Source organism: Arachis stenosperma, chromosome 2 (assembly GCF_014773155.1).
Source record: "Arachis stenosperma cultivar V10309 chromosome 2, arast.V10309.gnm1.PFL2, whole genome shotgun sequence".
In the NCBI taxonomy this organism is placed as follows: domain Eukaryota; kingdom Viridiplantae; phylum Streptophyta; class Magnoliopsida; order Fabales; family Fabaceae; genus Arachis; species Arachis stenosperma.
The window spans coordinates 2,332,081-2,355,026 of NC_080378.1; the positions used below are offsets into that span (position 1 = coordinate 2,332,081).

Below are 22,946 nucleotides of genomic sequence, written 5' to 3' on the forward strand. Positions count from 1 at the left end.
AAGCACCATATATTTCAATCAGTGGTTAGCAAACAAAATATCGATCTTTCTATTATTCTTTGCTCTTGTAGAGTTATTTAATAAATTTTACTCTATTTTTATGTTACTGTTCTATTGAACATATTTTACTGTGTTTATTAGTTAGGATTGTAGAATATATGTCATGAAATGCTGAAAATAATTGATTCTAAAAAGATCAAAAACAAAAATACAAATGAAAGAATTAAAACTAGTAAGTATCATTAAACATAGATTATTTTCTATATCTAAATTAATACAGATTAATAAATTTCTTTTAATTTTAGGAATAAGGTGATCATTTCAAACAGAAATATGCTTCGGTGGCCGGTTCTCTTTGGTGAAATAAATAAATTGAGAGATCAAACCATTATGCAATCTGACGCCACAAGATTCTCCATGCCATCCACTGCAATATCAAGTCCTTTCTATAGGTTTTTATTAGAGATATAGAAAATAAATAAATTGAACATTGTAAGCTGCTAAGAATTTCTAGACTTGGTTGTATATTGAATTTTTTGCGTACTGTCTAGTTAAAACAAATATATCCTTTGACTCTATAAATATTCATTCTGAAGTTTTTGATAAGATCCTTTGCCATATTAAATTTTAATGAATATGTCTGTATTATTATATTATAATCCTATTAATTTGAATGAATTTAGATGAACACTTATTAAATTGAATATATTGAAAAAATAACAGCTGTACCAAAATTTATTCACATTCACACCTGAAGCTATTTTCCATCATACAATTGCTGAAAGTAATTTGAAAACCAAAAGTTGCTATTAAATATCACAACACAACACAACTCAAAAATTAAATCTCATTTTCATTAAAAAAAAAAACAAAAACATTAACTGAATTCATTGAAATGCTTACAATAAAGAGCAATGCTAGGGGCAGCAATTTTTGTGATTGTTAGCCATCAATTAGCCATCAATGATGATTTGATGGTGTGAGATTGGTGTGTGATTTCATCCAATGGCTCACCTTCCTCTGCTGGTTACATACTGGCCAAAATTCAATAAAACTGCTGGCTCCTTAGACTTTTCCTACAATAAAACACCGAAATTTATTCGACTAAACACTGAAAAAGCTACTGTATTGTCTTCAATCTCTGAATTGATAATTTAAAATTTGTCCATGATAAAAGCTGAAATTTGACTATATCATTAATCTACTATCTAAAAAGTTCAACTATAAAAAGTAAATCATATATTAGCACAACTATTGACATGCACAAAGACAATTTTATCTAATTAAAGTATATCAATTTTACCTCACCGGAAGCTTTTTTTTTCTTTGATACATTTGCAGTCTATTTTTCGGTATTTGTTTGCAGTCTATTTTTAGAATATCCTCTTGTTCTCATACATAGCGGGCTTTGAAGGTAATTAATATCATCCAAAGAAGCATCTTCATGCCATAACAAACATTTTTCCTTTACTTTTGTCTTTATATTTTTGCATCTCATCCATCACATTATCATAAGCGCGATGCAGAATTGCAGTCAACTCCTCAAATTTTGATACAAATTTATAAATATTGTATGATTGAACTACCAAATCATCAAATCTCCTACTTCTTGATTCCAGTAAAGGATCACTGTGGCTGCTCTTGATATGTGTGTGCCTCCTCTTTATTCTTACTCTATCATTTTAATATATATCTCGGTGACACTTTATCTACTCGCTCAAAGCTTAATGCACTAAAAAAATAACGGCACAATAGACCTTTTGACTCAAATAATCAGCATTAGCAGTGGTATCGACAAGTACCAATTCATTGCACAGGGTGGCCCACTTATCAAAAGACTCTTGGGTATGATTTCACTCCGACTTAATACTCATCATTCTAACACATGTGACAATTCCGAATGAGCGCAACCCTCAAACAACGGTATCGCAGCAAATTCTAATATATGATAAAATCTCTTTCCTTATGGGTTAGGCTCTTGTTCAGCCTCTTCCAATTTCATAACAGCTGTTGCATCAAACGCTATCTCATTGTACCTCTATTGGTCATCCTCCTAACTCCTTTCTTCTATGTTTAGTTCTCTCACCACTCGAACCCTCGTTAATCAATAATTGGACCTATTCAAATTTGAGGCAGACTAGTTAATTCCTTTATTGTCTATTTCTCCGTGTTCCGTCCACATCCAATACCTATCATTAAACCCGTTACGATAGAGGTGAAGTGTTATATCCGCAGGTCCTAACCACTTAGTCAACTGACACTTTTTATACAGACACCTAGAAATCCCTTCAGACATAAATTGTTCCATGCTGAAAACATGTGCAACAAATGCGTCAACCCCCTCAAAGAATTCAGGTTTTAAAAACTCCCTTCCATCGTTATCCTTATCATACATCCATAGACGATGACTTGGAATCATATTAAAATACACACTCTAGAATTCAACGAACAACACAAATTATTATATGTTTTAGAAAATTCGGTAGAGTGTGGCTGATAGGCGGATAAATGGCAGTTAAGAATTTTTGAAAAGTATTTTCTAAAACATCGTTGCAAGTACGGCCTTAACCGACGAAATTTTCACTATCAATTTCAAATGTGTCACAATTAATATTAAATAACCGGGAGTACAATAGAATCCCGGATCGTTTCCCTAAGAGTTGACACAAGATGTAATTTATTAGTTAGGATTTTCCTGAATATTTTTGAAATTGAGAACATAAAAATAAATAGCTAGAAATTAAAGCAATGGATAACTAGCAAGAGTTGATAATTAATTAAAATAAAAGGCCTTGGTTAAGAGAGAAAATTGGAATTTCTATCCTTGTTGTCTTTCCCAAGTGTAATGATAAAGGTTTATTGCTCCCACTTAATTATCCTCTAGTAATTGAAGGAAAGTCAAGTGGCCGTTACTAACTCTAGCTCACAAATCCTAGTCACTTCATAGGGAAGGACTAGAGTTAGTGAGATTTGAGCCAGCCAACAATTTTCAATTACAGATTAATGCTTGGGTATAACAACTTAAAGGGGTTCCAATTACTCAACCCCCACCCAAGTTGAAAAAATTACTCCATTAACATGAATGCCATTTTCACAAACACATGGTAGGTGTAAATAAAAGACATGATAATTACGAGAAATTAATTAAATCAAAATTAGCACTAACAATAATTAACAATGATCAAACAGGCAAATAAAATAAACATAAAAATAATTCAATAATGCATTAATAAAATACAAGAGTAACAAGATCCAGACATGAATCCAATAACCAAATAGAAAAGAGTATTAAGGGAATTAAAGAAGAAACTAGAAATAAAATGATGAGGAATGAAGGTAGCAGCCGCTCTCTCAAGATCCAATTCAAAATCAAAATAAGAATGCCAAAATCCTAGAAAGAAGTAGTAGTTTCTCTCACTGAAATCCAAAATAATCAAAAACTAAAGTGAAAAATGAAGTGTGTTCGGTCTCAGCTCCATCTCAGCCTCTAGTATGCGTTTTTGGGCTTGAAACTGGGTCCAAATCAGCTCAGAAATTGTCCCAGCGAGTTCTGTTAAGTGCAGCACGTGATGCTCGTCACGCGTACGCGTCAGCCACGCGTACGTGTCACTGAACCTTGCACCTGGCCACGCGTACGCGTCACTGAACGACGCTCCTGGTCACTCGCACGCATCAGCCATGCGTGTGCATCGCTCCTCGCTTCTCAGGTCGTTAATTTCTTGTGTTTCTTCCACTTTAACATGCTTCATCTTTATCCTTTAAGCCATTCATACCCTATAAACCTAAAAACACTTAACAAACACATCACGGCATTGAATGATAATAATGGAGAATTAAAAATTAACAATTTTAAGGCCTAGGAGGCATGTTTTCAATCATAGCATAAAATTGGGAAGGAAACTCAAAAATATGCAATTTACATGAATAAGTGTGAGAGTAGTTGACAAAACCCACTCAATTCAGTCCAAAATATATAATCAAATAGTGGTGTATCAGTGCCCTAAAATTAGAATCTTCCGCCAAATACAATAATTATTTTCTGACAAACCAAACATGTTCTAAAACAAACTAAACGAAATTTTGGCAGAACTTTTCCTTAATTCAGAGGCATCCATCTAATAAATATAATAATTTTCATAGATAAAACAGCTGTAGGCATAAATTAGAACAAATACGAATTCAATAACATATCAAATCCTAACCGTTCTAGTGCGTAATCCCTTATAACTCCACACTTTTTCAGCAGACAAGGGTTTTGAGAAGGCGCCTTTATGCGACCTTCTACCACTTCCATCCTAAAACACTATCCTAGGAAAAGTAAGTCCAACATAAAACTTAAACAATTAGTCATAGTTAGAGATAGAAAACCTACCTGAAACACGGATGCACAGAATGCAAAAGAAGCGAAATCCAATTAATCTCAAAAAAATAGTACCATCCTAATAAAAAAGAAAGCTTATTAAACTCACAAGGTGAAACTAAATTAATTCAACAAACTACAAAAAGCCTTCCAACAACGTCGATCACTCTTAATCTCACTCTACTTAACCTAGAATAACTTAATTTAATTTTTATTAACATTAAATTAATATAAGAAATCCTAATTACAAACTTCATTATCCTAATTTAATCAATAATTTCATAATAAAATACATAACAAAATCCTAAACTCAAAAAAAATTGAAAAAACTAAAAATTCTAAACCAAATTAAACCTTAATCACAAACTTCATCATTCTAATTTAATCAATAATTTGGTATAAATAACTAACAAAACCCTAACCTAAAAAAAAAAACTGAAAGTCCCTAAAAAAACTGTACCAAATCCTAATCACAAACTTCATTACACTAATTTAATAAATAATTTCAAAAATAGCTTAACCAAAAATGACCTCTGTTGGTGGCTGAAGAATGGTGGAGGCGTGATGGTAACAGGAGGCAGCAGTGACGGTAACAACATCACTATCGTCGATGGCAGTGACCTCGAACGTGAATAGCGGGAGCGTTCCCAACATCTCCAGTAGTGACCGACAGCTCCAGCAGCGAGAATGTCCAGCGATAGTAGCGGCAGCGGAATCACCGCCACCTTCAGCAGCGACGAGAGACCACGAGAGGAGAGAGAGAGTGAGTTCGGAGAAGTGAGGGGGAGGGGGTTCACGTTTTAAATTTACCCCAATACTACCATCGAATTTACCAGTAGAACCTTCTGACTAAAAATTGTTTAAATGCAGCATTTCACTAAATTGAGTTACTGTCGGCGAAATTCGACGGTAGATTCACCGGTAATCTTAGCGCCAAAAAAATATTTTGCGCCACTTATCAATGTCGAATTTATAGTTGAAAAATGAAATCCGACGAAAAATAATTCGGTGAATCAAATATAGCTTGTATCCGACGCAAAAACCAACACTAAATCCGACGGTATTCAGCATTTTTCTTGTAGTGGTTACTTACGATTTCTGTTTCAGTATGACAGAGATATTAGACAATATGTGTGACAGAGAGATTGGGGAAAGACAGTGTAAGGCCTAGAGGCGCCGCCAATGATAGATTTGGAGGAGATGGGTGAGGAGGCGCTGCCGATGAAGGATTTGGAGTGTTCTGTGAAATGATGAGGAGAACGTGTAACCAAACTCTTATTTTAATATTTTCAACGGAATATTTTAAATAAATTACAGGTAGAGTTTCTGTTTATAATAATTTAATAAATGCAGTAATTTGCTCATTTAAATACAGACGAATTTTTTATCAGTAATTATTTTCTACAAAAAAATACCAATTTTTCTGATAGAATTATCGACAAATTCTCTTTTTCGTCTGTAATTTATACTAATTTATTTTTCTTTATTTTCGACAAAAATTCTCTTGTAAAATCTGTCAGTATTTTAGTAGAATAAAGTATGCCAGAAATTATGTGTCTGTAATAAGTAGTTTTCTAGTAGTGTACTTACCTATTCTCATAGAGAAACTAAATATTTTTCGTCATCCTTTGGCATTTTACCATCTCTTCGTAGTTTGCCACTTTTAAGCAGTTTTTGGACAGTTCGCCATCTTTTTTAATTTGTTGTTTTTTCTGTGCTTTTCTTACGGCAGTTTCATCTGCGGTTCCTTGTGGCAGTTTCGTTTGCGCTTCCTTGCGGCAGTTCCGTCTGTACTTCCTTCTGGCATTTCTGTTTGCGCCCGTTTCATCAGTTTTTGTAGTTTTTTTCTCTCTTTTTATTTCATTGTTTTAAATAAATTTCAAACTCAAGTTGAGGAGGACGATGTTAGAATATATTAGAATCAATTAGCTTTCATTAGAATTATTTAGCATATCTAAATATTTATTATAAGATATTATATCTTTATTATTTCAATTTTCTTAACACTTATAAATATTTTTTTATGTTGTATCATTTTAGACAACTTAAATAAACACAAATCTTTTTTTTTCTATTACACTCTTTTAATTACCTTTCTAATATATATATATATATATTTGAAAGATAAATTGTCCATGAGTTTTTTTTATCTTATGCTAAATTTTTTAGGAATAACGAATTCTAAAATTTTATTTCAATCATATAAATCATAAATCTTTAAAAAGGTTAAGATGTTAAATAATATAAATCATCAATAAGTGTTTTCCTTTTTTCTAATAACTGAAAATATCTATGTTTTCTCACAAATATTACCAATACACAAAACATACACAATTAGCATAAAAAAATAGAATAAAATGCACAATTAGATTGAAATACTAAAAAATATAACGGCATTTTTTTGGTATACAAGCTCTTATTACTAAGAATCAAAATTGTCAATAATAATAAAATGATAATAATTTAAAATAATCTTATTTAATTTAAAATTCATAATTTTATGCATATAAATTTTATAATTACACACCGATTACATTTAATATCATTCAATAATTATTACAGTGTTAACTATAGAATACAAAAAAAGATAATTTTATATTAGTTTTTTGTATTATATTTTAAATATTTTTTTTATGTCTTAATAGTTAATAACATCTCTCTATTCCTTCCTTTCAGCACAAACTGCACTGAGAAATGACCTAGCAACGGTACCTTTCTTCTGAATGCATGCATATATATAGGGGTGATAATAGGTAGAGACATAGAGTAAGGTAGGGATTTAATTTTAATTCTATGAAATTGAGGTTTATATATAAATTCAATTCTATTATGCAGATTGAGAATATTTTAATCTTAATTTTATCTGTTTTTAATCCGTGCGTATCTGACTTCATCCGTGAGTTATAAAAAAGATACAATATTATTATATAATTTTATGATAATTTAAAATAGAACTGACTTTTATGTAAAAGAAAATATATTAAATTATTAATTAATGATCGTCTCAATTTTGTCCTGTCGTTAATTCTGTTAACAGATTCCAAACGATAGGATAACATTGAGCCAATTTGGAAACATTAGCGACTTAAATAGGACGATTTAAATGTTAGGGACAATTTTGATACTTACCTTAAATATGTTGGGGACAAAAATGATACTTTACTCTTCTATATAAGTATATAATATATTTATATTTATATATATATATATATATATATATATTATATATATATATATATATACACATATAAGATACGCATTGGTCGTATAGGACTGAGACTCAATCCGCACCCTACTCGACCCGCACGAAAACCCTACTCGCACCCTATCCTACCCCTTGCGAATCGAGTTGACAATTCTATCCGATCCAATTGGATCGAATTTGATATCTACGAATAGAATACATATTGCCACTCCTACGTATATATGACCCACATACAATTTTCTCAAGTTCTACACCTATCCAATAACCATATATATGGATTTTTTCGTAAATAAAATAAAATAATTAATTATTTCCCCGAAAAAGATTTTTCAACTTTATTTTCAAAGATGCAATTTTTCTTTTAGGGATAACAACAAGTTCGCTGCACCCCCGGCGAACTCTATAATTTATATAGAGTTCGCCTTACCCCCCGATAAACTCTATGATGAGTTCGGAAATAAAAGCAGGCCTATTGGAGAGAAGATCAAGGAGCCACAATTTTTCTGTTTACTTTCTTTCTCACTATTAACATTGTCGCTACGATGTCAGAAAATCCATTGTTATCCATTCATTACGATGGTGAAATAGTGTATGATGAAGAAGGTTCAATTGTTTTTAGATCAGGCCAACTGATAATTGCCTATATGACACCGGAAGTCAACAATTTAACAGCTTTGAAGAATGTGATATTGCATTCCGTCAGACAGTAAGAATCTAAAAGGTTGAAAAAAATTTACTACAAATATCCGACCGAAATAGATGGCAATTTGTTTTATAAAAGGTATATTATTGTCTTGTCTCTGTTACTAGTATATTTATCATACTATAGTTGTGAGCGATATTTCTATTGTTTTGAATTAGGTACTGGTTGTGCGACGACAAGGACATACGGCTTATAAGGTCGTGGCACAACCGATGGAACAATATTCATCTGTTGGAATTATACGTGTTTCTTGTTGACTTCGGTGGCCAAGGATCATCTGCAGATACTATCGATGATAGTCCGACGAGTGGAGTTGTGAAACGAACTATCAGAAGGACGATGGTGGATCTAAATATGCCACTTGAGGGTAGTTAATGAGCGGATAATTTATACGTTTTTTGGCATTATTTTTACATAGCTCTTAGTGTAATTTATTTAGTTTTTAGAATATTTTTATTAGTTTTTAAGAAAAATTCATATTTCTGGACTTTACTATAAGTTTGTGTATTTTTCTGTAATTTCAGGTATTTTCTGGCTGAAATTTAGGGACCTGAGCAAAAATCTGATTCAGAGGCTGAAAAAGGACTGCTGATGCTGTTGGATTCTGACCTCCTTGCACTCGAAATGAATTTTTTGGAGCTTTAGAAGTCCAAATGGCACGCTCTTAATTACGTTGGAAAGTAGACATCCAGGGCTTTCCAGCAATATATAATAGTCTATACTTTACCCGAATTTAGATGACATAAACTGGCGTTCAACGCCAGCTTTCTGCCCTATTCTGGCGTTAAACGCCAGAAACAAGTTGCAAGCTAGAGTCAAACGCCAGAAACAAGTCACAAACTGGTGTTTAACTCCAAGAGAAGTCTCTACACGTGAAAGCTTCAATGCTCAGCCCAAGCACACACCAAGTGGGCCCCGGAAGTGAATTTCTGTATCATTTACTTATTTCTGTAACCCTAGTAACTATTTTTAGTATAAATAGAACTTTTTACTATTGTACTCACATCTTTTGATCATTTTTTGGTCTCTTGATCACATTTTGAGGGCTGGCCATTCGGCCATGCCTGGACCTTCATCACTTATATATTTTCAACGGTGGAGTTTCTACACACCATAGATTAAGGTGTGGAGCTCCACTGTTCCTCGAGTATTAATGCAAAGTACTATTGTTCTTCTATTCAATTTATGCTTATTCTTATTCTAAGATATTCATTCGCACACAAGAACATGATGAATGTGATGATTATGTGACACTCATCACCATTCTCACTTATGAACGCGTGATTGACAACCACTTCCGTTCTATATGAAAACAAGCTTGAATGTATATCTCTTGGGTTTCTAATCAACGATTCACATCGACTCCCCTCTGACAATGGGGCATCTGAATCTGAGATTAGAATCTTTGTGGTATAGGCTAGAATTCATTGATAGCATTCCTGAGATCCGAAAAGTCTAAACCTTGTCTGTGGTATTTCGAGTAGGATCTGGGATGGGATGATTGTGACGAGCTTCAAACTCGCGACTATAGGGCGTGGTGACAGATGCAAAAGGATAGTAAATCCTATTCCTACACGATCGAGAATCAACAGCTGATTAACCATACGATATGTGTGCACGGTATTTTTCATCCGAGACGAAAAATTCGACAGTTGATTAGCCATACAGAAATCGTAGAGGACCATTTTTCTGAGAGGATGGGAAAGAGCCATTGACAACGGTGACACCCAACATACAACTTGTTATAGAAAGGAGTATGAAGGATTGGATGAAGGCAATAGGAAAGCAGAGATTCAGAAGGAACAACACATCTCCATACGCTTATCTGAAATTCCTACCAATGAATTACATAAGTATCTCTATCTTTATTTTATGCTTATTTATCTTTTAAATTATTAAAACTCCATAACCATTTGAATCCGCCTGACTGAGATTTATAAGATGACCATAGCTTGCTTCAAGCCGACAATCTCCGTGGGATCGACCATTACTCACGTAAGGTTTATTACTTTGACGACCCAGTGCACTTGCTGGTTAGTTGTGCGAAGTTATGAAAAAGAGTTGAGATTACAATTGTGCGTACCAAGTTGTTGGCGTCATTGAGATCATAATTTCGTGCACCAGTAGTAAGAAGGGGTCTGATGTTGAAGTTCGTAACTTTGACTTAATGGATGAAGGTCTTGAAAGTCATGATGGTTCTGCTATCAGAGATCCGATGATAGAGCAGTATGAAGTCAACCCCGATGATGGAGACAATGCTGATGAAGAACCACCCAATATCCCTGGTGATGGTGACGAGGAAGAGGAGATGAACTACTATGGTTACACACAGAGTACTCTGACACAGCCTGCCATTTCTCGACCATATGACCGGCCAGATCATTTCACGAGGTTGAATCTCGATGCAATGACTTTAAATTGGTCGTTTACCCACGGAGGTCTTGAAGAAAACCCAAGGAATGAGTTTGAGGTTGGACAACAATTTGGGAACAAGGAAGAAGTCATGTTGGCAGTTAAGCAGTACAGCATCAGAAGCGGAGGGCTGCGGAGTATAAAATAGTAGAGAGTGACTATTTGAGGTACAATGCACGATGTATCCAGTTCGAACCCAGTTGTAATTAGAGTATACTCATATCATATCACCGAAAGCAAGAAAGGTGGGAGGTTAGGAGATACACTGGTCCTCATACTTGCATGGAAACTTCGATGGGGCAAGATCATCGTAGGTTGGATTCGAAGGTTATTGCGCAACACACTTTCATGATGGTCAAGGCCGATCCAAGAATCAGCATCAGGGTTCTACAAGGAGGTGTGGAGAATCACTTTGGTTACAAGGCGTCCTATAGAAAGGTTTGGCTTGCAACACAGAGAGTCATCGCTAGAATATATGGCGATTGGGAGGAGTCATACAACGATCTTCCTCGTTGGTTATTCGCTATGCAGATGTACTTGCCAAGTAAGATTTATTTCAGGTTTAGTTATTCGCTATTAAATAATTCAGCCGTGTACAAGAAGCCCACTAATGTATGTCTATTTAGGTACGTGGGTGCAATTAGTTGATGGCCATAGCGCAAGACGGTAATGCAAACATTCTGCCCATTGCATTTGCAGTTGTTGAGGGTGAGACAAAGGAGGCGTGGTCGTTCTTTCTTTCGTACCTACGGCAGCACGTGACACCACAACCAGGGGTGTCAGTGATTTCAGACAGACACAAGTCCATTGATGGAACACAGAATGCTGAAGGGAGTTTATGGAAACCACCTCATGCCTTCCAAGCATTTTGTACAAGACACATTGCAGCCAACTTCATGACCCACTTTAAGAACAAAGACTTGAAGAAGATTCTTATTAATGAAGTGTACTCGAAGTCGCATCGTGAGTTCGCTCATTATTATGGCCGTCTGAGGGGTGAAAACGTAGCTATTACAAATTGGCTTGAAGAAATGCTACGGTCATAGTGGGCACAGTATGCTGATGAGGGTCGTTAATTTGGGCACATGACAACCAATATCTCAGAGTGCATTAATGCTATTATGAAGGGTTCCCGCAATTTGCCAATCATGGCTCTTTTTAAGTCAAGTTATTTTTGTTTGGGTGAACTTTTTGCAAAGAAGGGTTCCGAGGCACTGGCCCAACTTCAGGTCGGTGCTGAATTCTCATAGACATTGATGAAGGTCATAGAATTCAACTCGAAGCACGTGAACACCATGAATGTTTACCAGTTTGATCGATCGAGGAAAAATTTCACGGTTGAAGAGTTAGCGGCAGTTCCTGGATCCAGATACACGACGACATTCAAATAATCATATGCAACAGGTACAAAAGTAAACTAAACATAAATTTGTTAAAATTAAATAGTAATCACTTACATTTTGCATCCCAATCCCGTTCAGGGTACGCCTGTAATGCCTCAACCTGCTCTCGCCTGTGACATTGTTAGGCTGGTACTGAACCCACCTACACAACCAACAACAATATTATTTTATCCATTATTATTAACTAACAACTTAATAATGATATGAATAATTTTGGTAAGTGTTTATAATACCTCTCGACCAAGGAAAAGCGACGAGTATCAAAACCATCGGGCCATACTAACGGAATATGGTGTTAGGCCCAGGAAAGCATCAAGCTGACACATCCTTTCAAGTTGCGCTGACCATGCTCCGTGGCCCAGCACATCTAGCGATACAGCCATTCCAACACAGCCGAACTCCATGACAACCGGCCACATGTATCAAGGTCCTCCAGCAAAGGAAGCCACCTGATATGCACCCGAAAGTCAAATGCAACTGGGAAGATGATACCCCCTATCAACTGCATGATGTATCCTCTCGTGTACCTCATCAGGCGCTCTACAGTGGCGTCCTGCTCCAACTCTCCACAAACCATGTTGTGGAACCAAGTGAGCTTCACGGTCCACTTCGTCTGTGACTGTCTGTCCTCTGGGCCGAAAACAACACCCAGAATCTGCTCACATAACTCCTCAATGGTCCGTCCCTGATGATGCTGCTCCCACCCACCTATGCATCCACTCACAGGATAATAATCGTTAATCTTGAGTCTCAACTGATAGGCCATGTCCTGCAGGGTGATAGTCATCTCCCCGCATGGTAGATGAAAGGTATGGGACTCAAACCTCCACCTTTCTATCAATGCCGAGGCATGCGACCAATCGTACTCAAACTCGATCATATAGGCCACGTACTCAAACTGAGTCGTCTCAGATATGGCCTAATATGCTCCTGCGGCCATGTCATCAGATTGTGCCTATCAAACGAAAAAAATTAAGAAAAAAAAAGGGACGGTGAAGAAATATAATAGCAAGTTCACTGCTTATTAAATACAATAAAATAAAAAAAAAGTGAAAAAATTATACCACTCGATCAAGCCTCCCAGCAATGTGCTCAGCATGATCCAATCTATACATCTCATCCTCAGAACCCAATAATTGCGACTCCATCGAAACACAATCTATTAAAATAAAATCACACAATAAATTAAAAAATAAATTAAATGAAAAATAGCTTATAAAACTACTAATTTTAAGTTTACCCTATTTAACTGACGTCGTAATGTAACTAATTTTATAACTAACTCAACTCTAAATTTTATTGCTCACGTTTCTTTCTTATCTAAGTTAACCTAATTAATTATTCTACTAATTACCTTCTAATTCACAACGCAAGCTAATAACTCTGACTAAATTAACTAATAATATACTTTCTTATATTCATTAACATGTTTATAGACAATAAACAGTAACTATACTGAAAAACGGTAACATAAAACAATCTACCTAACATAACAACACTTAAAAGTATGTATAACTAACTAACATGTAAATAGTAAATCTGTTATTCTAACCAACAAAAAATCTATACCTAACAATTTTATCTAACATATAAACAGTAACTTTATATAAGCAAAAGAAATAATTCTAATTAAGATAAAAAATAGACTATTATTTACTAATCTAGAATTGATAATATCATCCACACCAAATTTTACGGATGTCGATAAGACAGAAAAGAGTAACAAAAAAAAATTTAGAAGAAAGAATAGAAGAAAAAAGGGACAAATAAAAATGGTCCCACAAAGTTTAAATAGTATGCCGAACTCATCATAGAGTTCGCTGGAAGTACGACGAATTCTATATAAATTATAGAGTTCGTCGAAAGTGTGGCGAACTTGCTGTTATTTCTAAAAAAAATCGTATCCTTAAAAATAAAGCTAAGATATTTTTTCTGAAAAAATAATTAATTATTTTATTTTATTTTATTTACAAAAAAAATCCCCATATATATAATACAGAAATGTGTATCCTGTAGCAATTAATACTGTTAGCCATTCAGTTTATAAAGTCTAGCACCACTGCTTTCGAATCCGTAGACAATTATTTATCATGACAAGGAGAAGCAAAAGCTGCAAATGAATGACGATGCATTCCGTGTCAAATAAACCACTCAATTTAACAAAATTAAGGTCCTATACTCTCTCTCTCTCTCTCCTATACTCTCTCTCTCTCATATTACTATACATATAATTACTATGATAATTATATTGTTAAAATTAAAATGATATTTTTTATATTTTAATAATATTTTTAATAATAAAAAATATATTATTTTAATTTTTATAATATTTTTTAAAATTTGATAACTATCAGATTTATTATAGTGTATATATATATTACACGTGTGTGTATATCCATTTTGAGAGACATAAGAGCAACTCCAATGGGCATAGTTTTAAGGCCCTGTTACTCACAAAAGCAAGTAAGAACCGTTGGAGGGAGAGAAAAACTGAGTTCCTTCACGGAATTCAATGTGAAGGGTCTCTCTTAACAGGGACTCAACTAAACCAATAATAACTTGCCACTTGGCAAGTTATTATAAAAATAAATAATTATATAAAATTTAAAATAATTAAATAATTATATTAAATAATTAAATAATAATTAAATTATTAATAATTATAATAAATAATTATATTAAATAATTAAATTATAATTAATTTATTAATAATTTTAATAATTAATTAGATTAAATAATTAAATTTTTATTTAATTAATAATTTATATTAATTATTTATATTATAATTAATATTAAATATTATTTATATTATTATATTAAATTATAATTAATTAAATTTACTTACATTAAAAAATAAATTTAATTTTTACATCTTATAAAATAATTTTTGGTTGGGTTGGTTATTTTTGTTTTTTAAATTTAAAATACTAACGACATTATTAAAATTAGCAGTTGTAAAACTAGCCGTTGCAAAATTAGTAGTTGGAAACTAACCATTATTATGTTACCGTTATTATTAATAAATTAATATTTTAATACTTTATATATATCACTTACATACATTTCTATTCTCACACTTTCCTCTACTTTTCTTCATCTTCTTCCAAGTTTACTTCTATCCCAAATTTTATATTGTGTATTGTTGTTATATATGAATTTATTTAATATTAATATCTTTTAATAATGAATTATTTTTAAATTTAAATATTTAAATTACATTATTTAAAAAAATTATTATATTAATTATAAGTATTTTAATTAATTAATTAAGTGGGACCATAATAGGGACTAAAGTTAGTTCCTCCTAATGGAGAAGAGAGAAATGCTTTGAGTTCCTATTTACTGTTTATGACGCAAAAACTGATGTGGAGTAACTTTTTATGACAGGTGGGCCATAAACAGGAACTGGAACGAGTTCCCTACTGAAGATGGTCTAAGAGCACCTCCAATGCAAAGTCCCTCTTCTACTTTTCTCTGACACACAAGCACTCCAACCATTGGAGGAAAGAATAGAGACGTCCTCGCACAAGTTCCAATGAAGAGGAGTTCCTCCTGAGAGGGACTCTAGCCCACCAATGATAACTTGCCATGTGGCAAGTTATCTTTAAAATAATAATTAATTAAATAATTAATATAATTATATTTAATTAATTATTATTTTAATAATTATATTAAATTATGATTAATATTATTAAAATAATTAAATTATAATTAATTATAATAAATAATTATATTATTATTTAATTAATAATTTATATTAATAATTTAAATTATAATTAAAATAATTATATTTAATTATAATTAATTAAATTTATTTATATAAAAAAATAAATTTAATTTTTTATACATTATAAAATAATTTTTTAGTGAGTTATTTTTTTATTTATAAAATTTAAAATGTTACCTACATTACAAAATAATAAAGTTTAACTATATTTTTTATATTAAATAATATTATAAATTAATATAATCTCGAATTATATATTATGTATTATTTTTATATAAAAATTTATTTAATATTAATATCTTTTAATAGTAACTTTTTTTTATTTATAAATTTATATTATATTATTAAAAAAATTAATTACATTAATTTTAAATATTTTAATTAATTAATTAAGTGGGACTACAACAGGAACTAAAGTTAGTTCCTCTTAATAGAGAAGAGAGAGATGTTTTGAGTTCCTATTTACTGTTTATGACGCAAAAGTTGATGTAGAGTTACTTTTTATGACAGGTGGACCATAAACAGGAATTGAGATGAGTTCCCTACTGGAAATGGTCTAAGTGCTCTTTAATAATGAACCAAGCACTCACGTCCTTTATCATTTCATTTTGTATTTTTGTTTTATTTAAATCATTAGATATTTAAAGTAGATCAGTATCATGTCGAGCATAAAAAAGTGTTTGTTATTAGTACACAAAATTTAAATATTAAATTAATTATTATATATTTGTATATATAAAAAATTTTATGTATACTAAAAATTAATAATAAATTAATCACTATATTTTTATCAATAATAATAAAAAATATTTATCAATATTTTTAAAAATGAAAAGAAGTTTAAGTTTATTTTTTTATTTTGTTAGAATATAATTAGAATCCATTAGTATTACTTAGTATTTAAATATTTATTATAAGAGATTACATCTTTATTATTATGATTGTTTTAATATTTATAAATACCTTTTTATATTATATCATTCCAAATAATTTAAATAAATAATTTGAATAGATAATTTAAATACACTCAATAATATATAAATATTCAAATATACTAAATAATATACTAATTAATTTTAATTATATTCTAATATATATTTTAATCCGAATCTGATTAGCTAGATAAAGACCCATGCGCATGCATGCCCCAAACTCTGCATCGCGTAGTAATTGCTCCCAAACTTGAGTACTCTTTATCATCATATCATCATGATCATGATAATGATCATCGATGACCTCCGTTTCTGAAGACATATAGAAAATCCGTTACGGTTTAATATATATTAACTAACTAAATTTCTATGTCGGTCTTTAAAATTAGTATTGTGCATTAAAATGGTTCTTGAATTTTGAATAGATCAAGAAAAATAAAAAAAAATCATGAAAGAATTATTTTGGTACATAATATTTAATTTTAGAAGTTAAAATAAATCCATTAATATAAATATAAAGTGAAAGATTAATTTAGTATATTATAATAATATTAGAATAGATTATTCGTAAACAAATAATATTATAATATGTGATATATACCGTCAGATTTATAAAAGTGATATAACTCTATCTCTAAATTATGTATTATTGATAGATTTGTAATCATACTATTATATGTGGTCAAATAATGTAACATATATCATTAAAAATTTATGTCATCAAATCACATTAACATATCATTAACAAAAAATAAATAAAAATTTAATATATTATATTTTTATTAATTTCAAAAATATAATTAATACAATTAAAATTTTAAAAACAATTATAATATACAACATCAATTCAGATACCATTTTAAAAATTTATTCATATTAAGTAACTTGGTTATGTAACCGTATTAAGAAAAGATAACTATTCTCATGAAGATGTCAAAAATATTTTTTTATGATAATTCTTATTTAAAAAGTATAATTTATTTATTTTGTAACACTTTAAATAAAATAACACTTTTACTTCAAATATAAGAGTAGAGAATTGAAAGAAATTGAGAATGTAAAAAAATGAATTTCTGAATTAGAGTTGCATTTAGCTAGAGTGGTGTTACTATTTATAGTAATTAGCTCAACAACTTCTAACTACTTGTTAGTTAGTTAACTAGATACAGAAATTAGTTGCTAACATTTCTTGATTCAATTCTTGATCTCTATTTTCATCACATATTCTTATTCTATCCTTCACAATTATAAATTCAATTTACTTGCAGTATTGTCATATGTTTAATGCTTCATAATATCAAAAAATTACAATGCCGATTTCAAATTCTACCCGCTCATAAACTTCATATTATAAAAACTCGACCGTTGCATGTGATCTACTCATTCTATGACTTGTATTGAGACTTATAAACACTGCTATCCAATCCATTTTGAGTGATGTCGAATTTCAAAGCGCAAAGAAGTACGAAATAGTTCCCAAATACTAAAGCGATGTTTATTTTTATATTTTTAATTTTATTTTAATTAATCATATTTTTTAACGATACACATTTTTTAAAATAAATATCAAAATTTGTTAATATATTTGTAAATAAGAAAAAAATATTTTTTATTAATCACAACATATTTTTTTATAATTATGTAATATTTATTAATAAATATAAATTAATTAATAAATTATTAAAATTTAAAAATAATAGTTAACTTAATAAAAAATAAAATTAAAAAACAGTCATTATATATAAAATAAAATTTTATTTAATTATTTAATACTCTAATTAATAAATTTAACGTAACAGGTCAATTATTGATTCAATATTGAGACATGAATATGGGTAGTATATGGGGGAGAGGGAGCCATAAATGAAGAGAGGGGAGTGGGGGAGAGGGAAAGAGACAAAACACAAATTAAACGTAGGAAGATGTATGGAGAAATGAATGAAAGAAAGAAAGAAAGGGAAGTGGGTCCCTACATGTTCCGTCTTTGAGGAGATATCCGCATATTAAATTGATTGATCTCTCTAATGCAAGCAGTCATCATCATCAATTCTTTCTCCTCTTCTCAGTTTGAGTTGTGCTGGAAATATAAGGAGCATGTACTGGTACCACTGTTTCCTTCAAGATTTTAGGTGGAGCCTTAACATTCAATTTTAATGCCATGGAATCTCTGATCCATGTGGCTAATAAGGGAGTATTATTTATGGTTTAATTATTTTATTGGTCTTATAAAATTTTAATTAGGTCTATATATATATATATATATATATATATATTTTAATTGAGTTTTTGTATTAATTTTTTTTAATTAAATCTCTATATTTTTTTTATTTGAGTTTTTGTACTAAATTTTTTTTATTTATGTCTCTGTACAATTAAATTAATTACTATCAAAAGGAACTTAATTAAAAAAGATTTGGTGTAAAAATTCAATTAAAAAAAATAAAAAAAACTTAATTAAAAATTTCGTAAAACTATAAAGATCAACCGAATAATTAAACCTTTATTTATCTATTTATTCTCTGTCTTTTAGTTTACTTGCTTTTAAGCTTTCACGCACATGTATGTATCCTATGCCTTTTCGGGCAAATGCAATGCAAGTGGACCATATTTTAGGCTAACCTAACTGCAAAGGTTTAATCCCCACCGCAGCAGAACAATATTTACAGTTATAAATATAGAAAAATATAGATAGATAATAAAAATATTAAATAATATAAATAATTATTTAAATATATATATATATATATATTTGTCTTATTAATTATCTGATTTTATTTTTAAAAAATCACTGTTTCTAATAAAAAAATTTTCGGCACTGATAATATTGATGAAAAAAATTATATAGATTTTTTATTCATTAAAATTTTGTTCTCTTTGATACTTTGAAGTAATAGTCAATTTTGAGCGCATCTCATTAATTAGATGCTATTTTTATATTAGGGGTGATAAAATAGTTTGATTCGTTCTAATTTATTCAGTTTTGTATAGGCTCGTTTTATAAATGGGGTAGACCTATTCACCAACTAAAATAGATTTAAAATATTAGCCCGCCTTATTTTATGGCAGATTAGCGAGTCGGTAGATTAGTCCGCTTGATTTTTTTTAAAAAAATTTATTAAAATTAATCAAAAAATAATAATTAAAAAATTAAATACAAATAAAAATAGTCTAATTATAATATAATTTTTTTGCTATCTGTTTTTTAATTTTTAACTTCAATAAAATTGTTCAAAATAATATTTATCAATAGAATTATCTTTATTTTAAAAAATAAGTCACATAATTTGAACAAATATACAAAATTGTAAACTAAAATAAATAAAGTTAATACCTACAAGAAGAATAAAAACAAAATAAAAAAAGTGTTTGAAAATTTTATAATTATTAATTTTATAATAGTAATCAGTCTTTTATTTAATAAAAAAATAAAAAATAAAAATTTCCGGTCCTGCAGATTGGCCCGCCCTGCTTAGCGAATTTTTTTTATTTGGGTTAAGTATGGTTTTAGTTCTAAAAGTTTTTTGCCAGAATTAAAACCGTCCCTCTTCTAAATTTTGATTTAAAATCATCCTTAACATTTTTAACCTTTTGATTTTCGAGAATCAGAAGATAAAACAAAAGAAAAATGTTAGGATTATATCCAACATTCTTTATTAATATATATTAGACAATACTTGATCAACATTTTATTTTTATACTGTTAAAATTTAGAATTTAAAAATTTAAATTTAAAATTTAATAATTAAAATTTAAAATTTTAATAACTAAATATTGATAAAAATAATAAATTTTATTAATTATATAATATTATTTAAATCAAAATGTCACAAAAAAAAATCAAAATAAAAAATATACAAAAGTAGGTGTTTGGTATCTCTGAGTTTATAAATGAAATTTTTTTCCAATAATAAGTTGCTAGATAATTATGAGAATTTTTTAACTGATCTTCTATATTTTTTTCAGTTATTAATTAATTTGGTGTTTTGCATGGCAGGGACAGACACTGTCACAAGTCTTCAATGGAAATGCTATGGTTTAGGGTTTAGGGGTGAGATTGCAGGGATATTATTGCCCGAAAGTCATATTGGTATGATTATTATTTCTAGAGAAAATTATTATAAAGGACCATTAAGGAGATTTAATTATTAAAAAAGATCTTTAATATTAAAATTAGTAAGAAGGACCAAATCTTTTTATAATATTTAAGAAGAAGAATCAAATTTTTTTATAAGGAAATAAATATATCCTTAATTATTTTTTATAATCTTTAATATATGCTGTTTGATTCTCAACGTTATATAAATATGTATGAATATTCACTTGAGATTAATTAATTAATTAATTAAAAAAATACTCTAAAAGAACGTTAGAAAGATTTAATTATTAAAATATTAATTTTTAACTATTTATTTATTTATTTTTTATAATTTTTATATTAACAATTTTTTTCTAAAATTTTAATAATTTTTATTATTTATTTATTTTTTACTTTTATGATCTTTTGTCTTTTTTTTCTCTTTAGCTAAAGATCACAAAAATAAAAAAATAAATAAGTAATTAATAAAAAATAATCAAATAATAAATGTCTACCATTCAATTATTAGCAAGAGTATAAATGAATATTCAAATATCTTAATATTTTTTGAATTAATTTTGTCCGAAATTGTTTCATGTATACGCTATTGTTGTGCAGTGCACCTATATATAAACATGTTTAATATGTGCAAGATTCACCTGAAACACAAATTGGAGCACCATCCAATTTTTTTTCTCACTAGAAAGGATCCATTCCCTAAGATTATATTGTCTAAATGGCTCTTAGATGGCTTGTTCACTCAACTTGTCATGTTTTAGGTACTACCTTATTGACAAAACTGTTGAAGAAGGATTGACCCAACAAGAGTATCCTACTACTTGTTCAAAATTTCATATGAAATCAAGGAGGAGTGGAAGGTAGATTTGCTTCTTCAGCAGTATGGGTTAAGCTTCAAGAGCACCTTTTATGATAAGAGAGTTTTTTATAAAAAAATTTATCTCTTTATTATAAAAAGATTTGGTTCGTCTTCTTAAATATTATAAAAAAATTTGATCCTTCTTACTAATTTTAGTATTAAAGGTCCTTTTTAATAATTAAATCTCTCTAACGCCTTCAAAATAATTTTCCCTTATTTCTATTTATAGGTGGTGTAGTAACGTAAGTTCATATCATACTCTCCCTTCCATTCCTATATGGGGAACAAAAAATAGTGCACTTCCTATATACAATGGGAAAATTTAGTTTGGTAACCAAACTTAAAGAACCAAAATCAGCCAAAATTTTTTATTTTTAACTTTATTTAATTAGATGAACAAAATTTAATTATTATGCTCTCACGCGCCTACTGTTTTTAATTATTACAATATTTATTGTATCAAACATTAATTGTATATATTAAATAGTATATTATAAATACATATCTTATTAATTTACATTCTTATTAAATGAATATACATAATTTATATTTATGGTTTTTAAAACACATTTTTTATTTATTATATAACATCTATAGATTTATACACATAATTTTCATAATTAATATATTTATACAATTCTAAACTATATTTTATTATATATTTTAAATTATTTTATATATGTACTAATAAATTATTATTCAAAATATTTTATTTTTTTTTAAGATATTATACATTTAAATTAACGTATAATTTTTTAAATCATTGATAATTTAAAAATTTGTTTCATATTTTTCAAAGTGAAATGATTTTATTTTGATTTACATATATTTTCAAATTTTACTATAATTAGATTTGAAAAAAGAATATCAAATACATACTTAAATTAATTTATTCAATTAGCGAATTTACTCATAATATCCATAAGTTCATACACATAACATCCATAATTTCATATTAATAACATCCATAATTTCATACTCATAACATTCATAATTTCATATATATTACTAAATTTTAAACTATGTGTCTTGTTATATATTTCAAATTATTTTATATATACACCAAAGAGTCATAATTTTAAAATTTTTTATTTACTATTTATTCGTATTCTTATTTATTAATTTTAATATGACAAGTTAATAATTATTTTTAAAATTTTATTTCTTAATTTTTATTTATATTTTATATTTTATTTTATATTTTATAATAGTCTATATGTAAAATATGAGTTGTATAATAGAAGTTGTTAAA

General features: G+C 29.3%; 1 protein-coding gene across 1 annotated transcript; it reads right to left on the minus strand.

Annotated features, from left to right (window-relative positions):
* Positions 1-12,012: 12,012 nt before the first annotated feature.
* LOC130961203 (protein MAIN-LIKE 1-like) lies at positions 12,013-12,870 on the minus strand. Its single transcript, XM_057886947.1, has 3 exons — positions 12,461-12,870; positions 12,138-12,225; positions 12,013-12,039 (listed from the first exon to the last, which is right to left on the minus strand). Exons 1-3 carry the CDS (start codon positions 12,868-12,870, stop codon positions 12,013-12,015), a joined length of 525 nt encoding a protein of 174 aa, XP_057742930.1.
* Between the last annotated feature and the right edge of the window lie 10,076 nt (positions 12,871-22,946).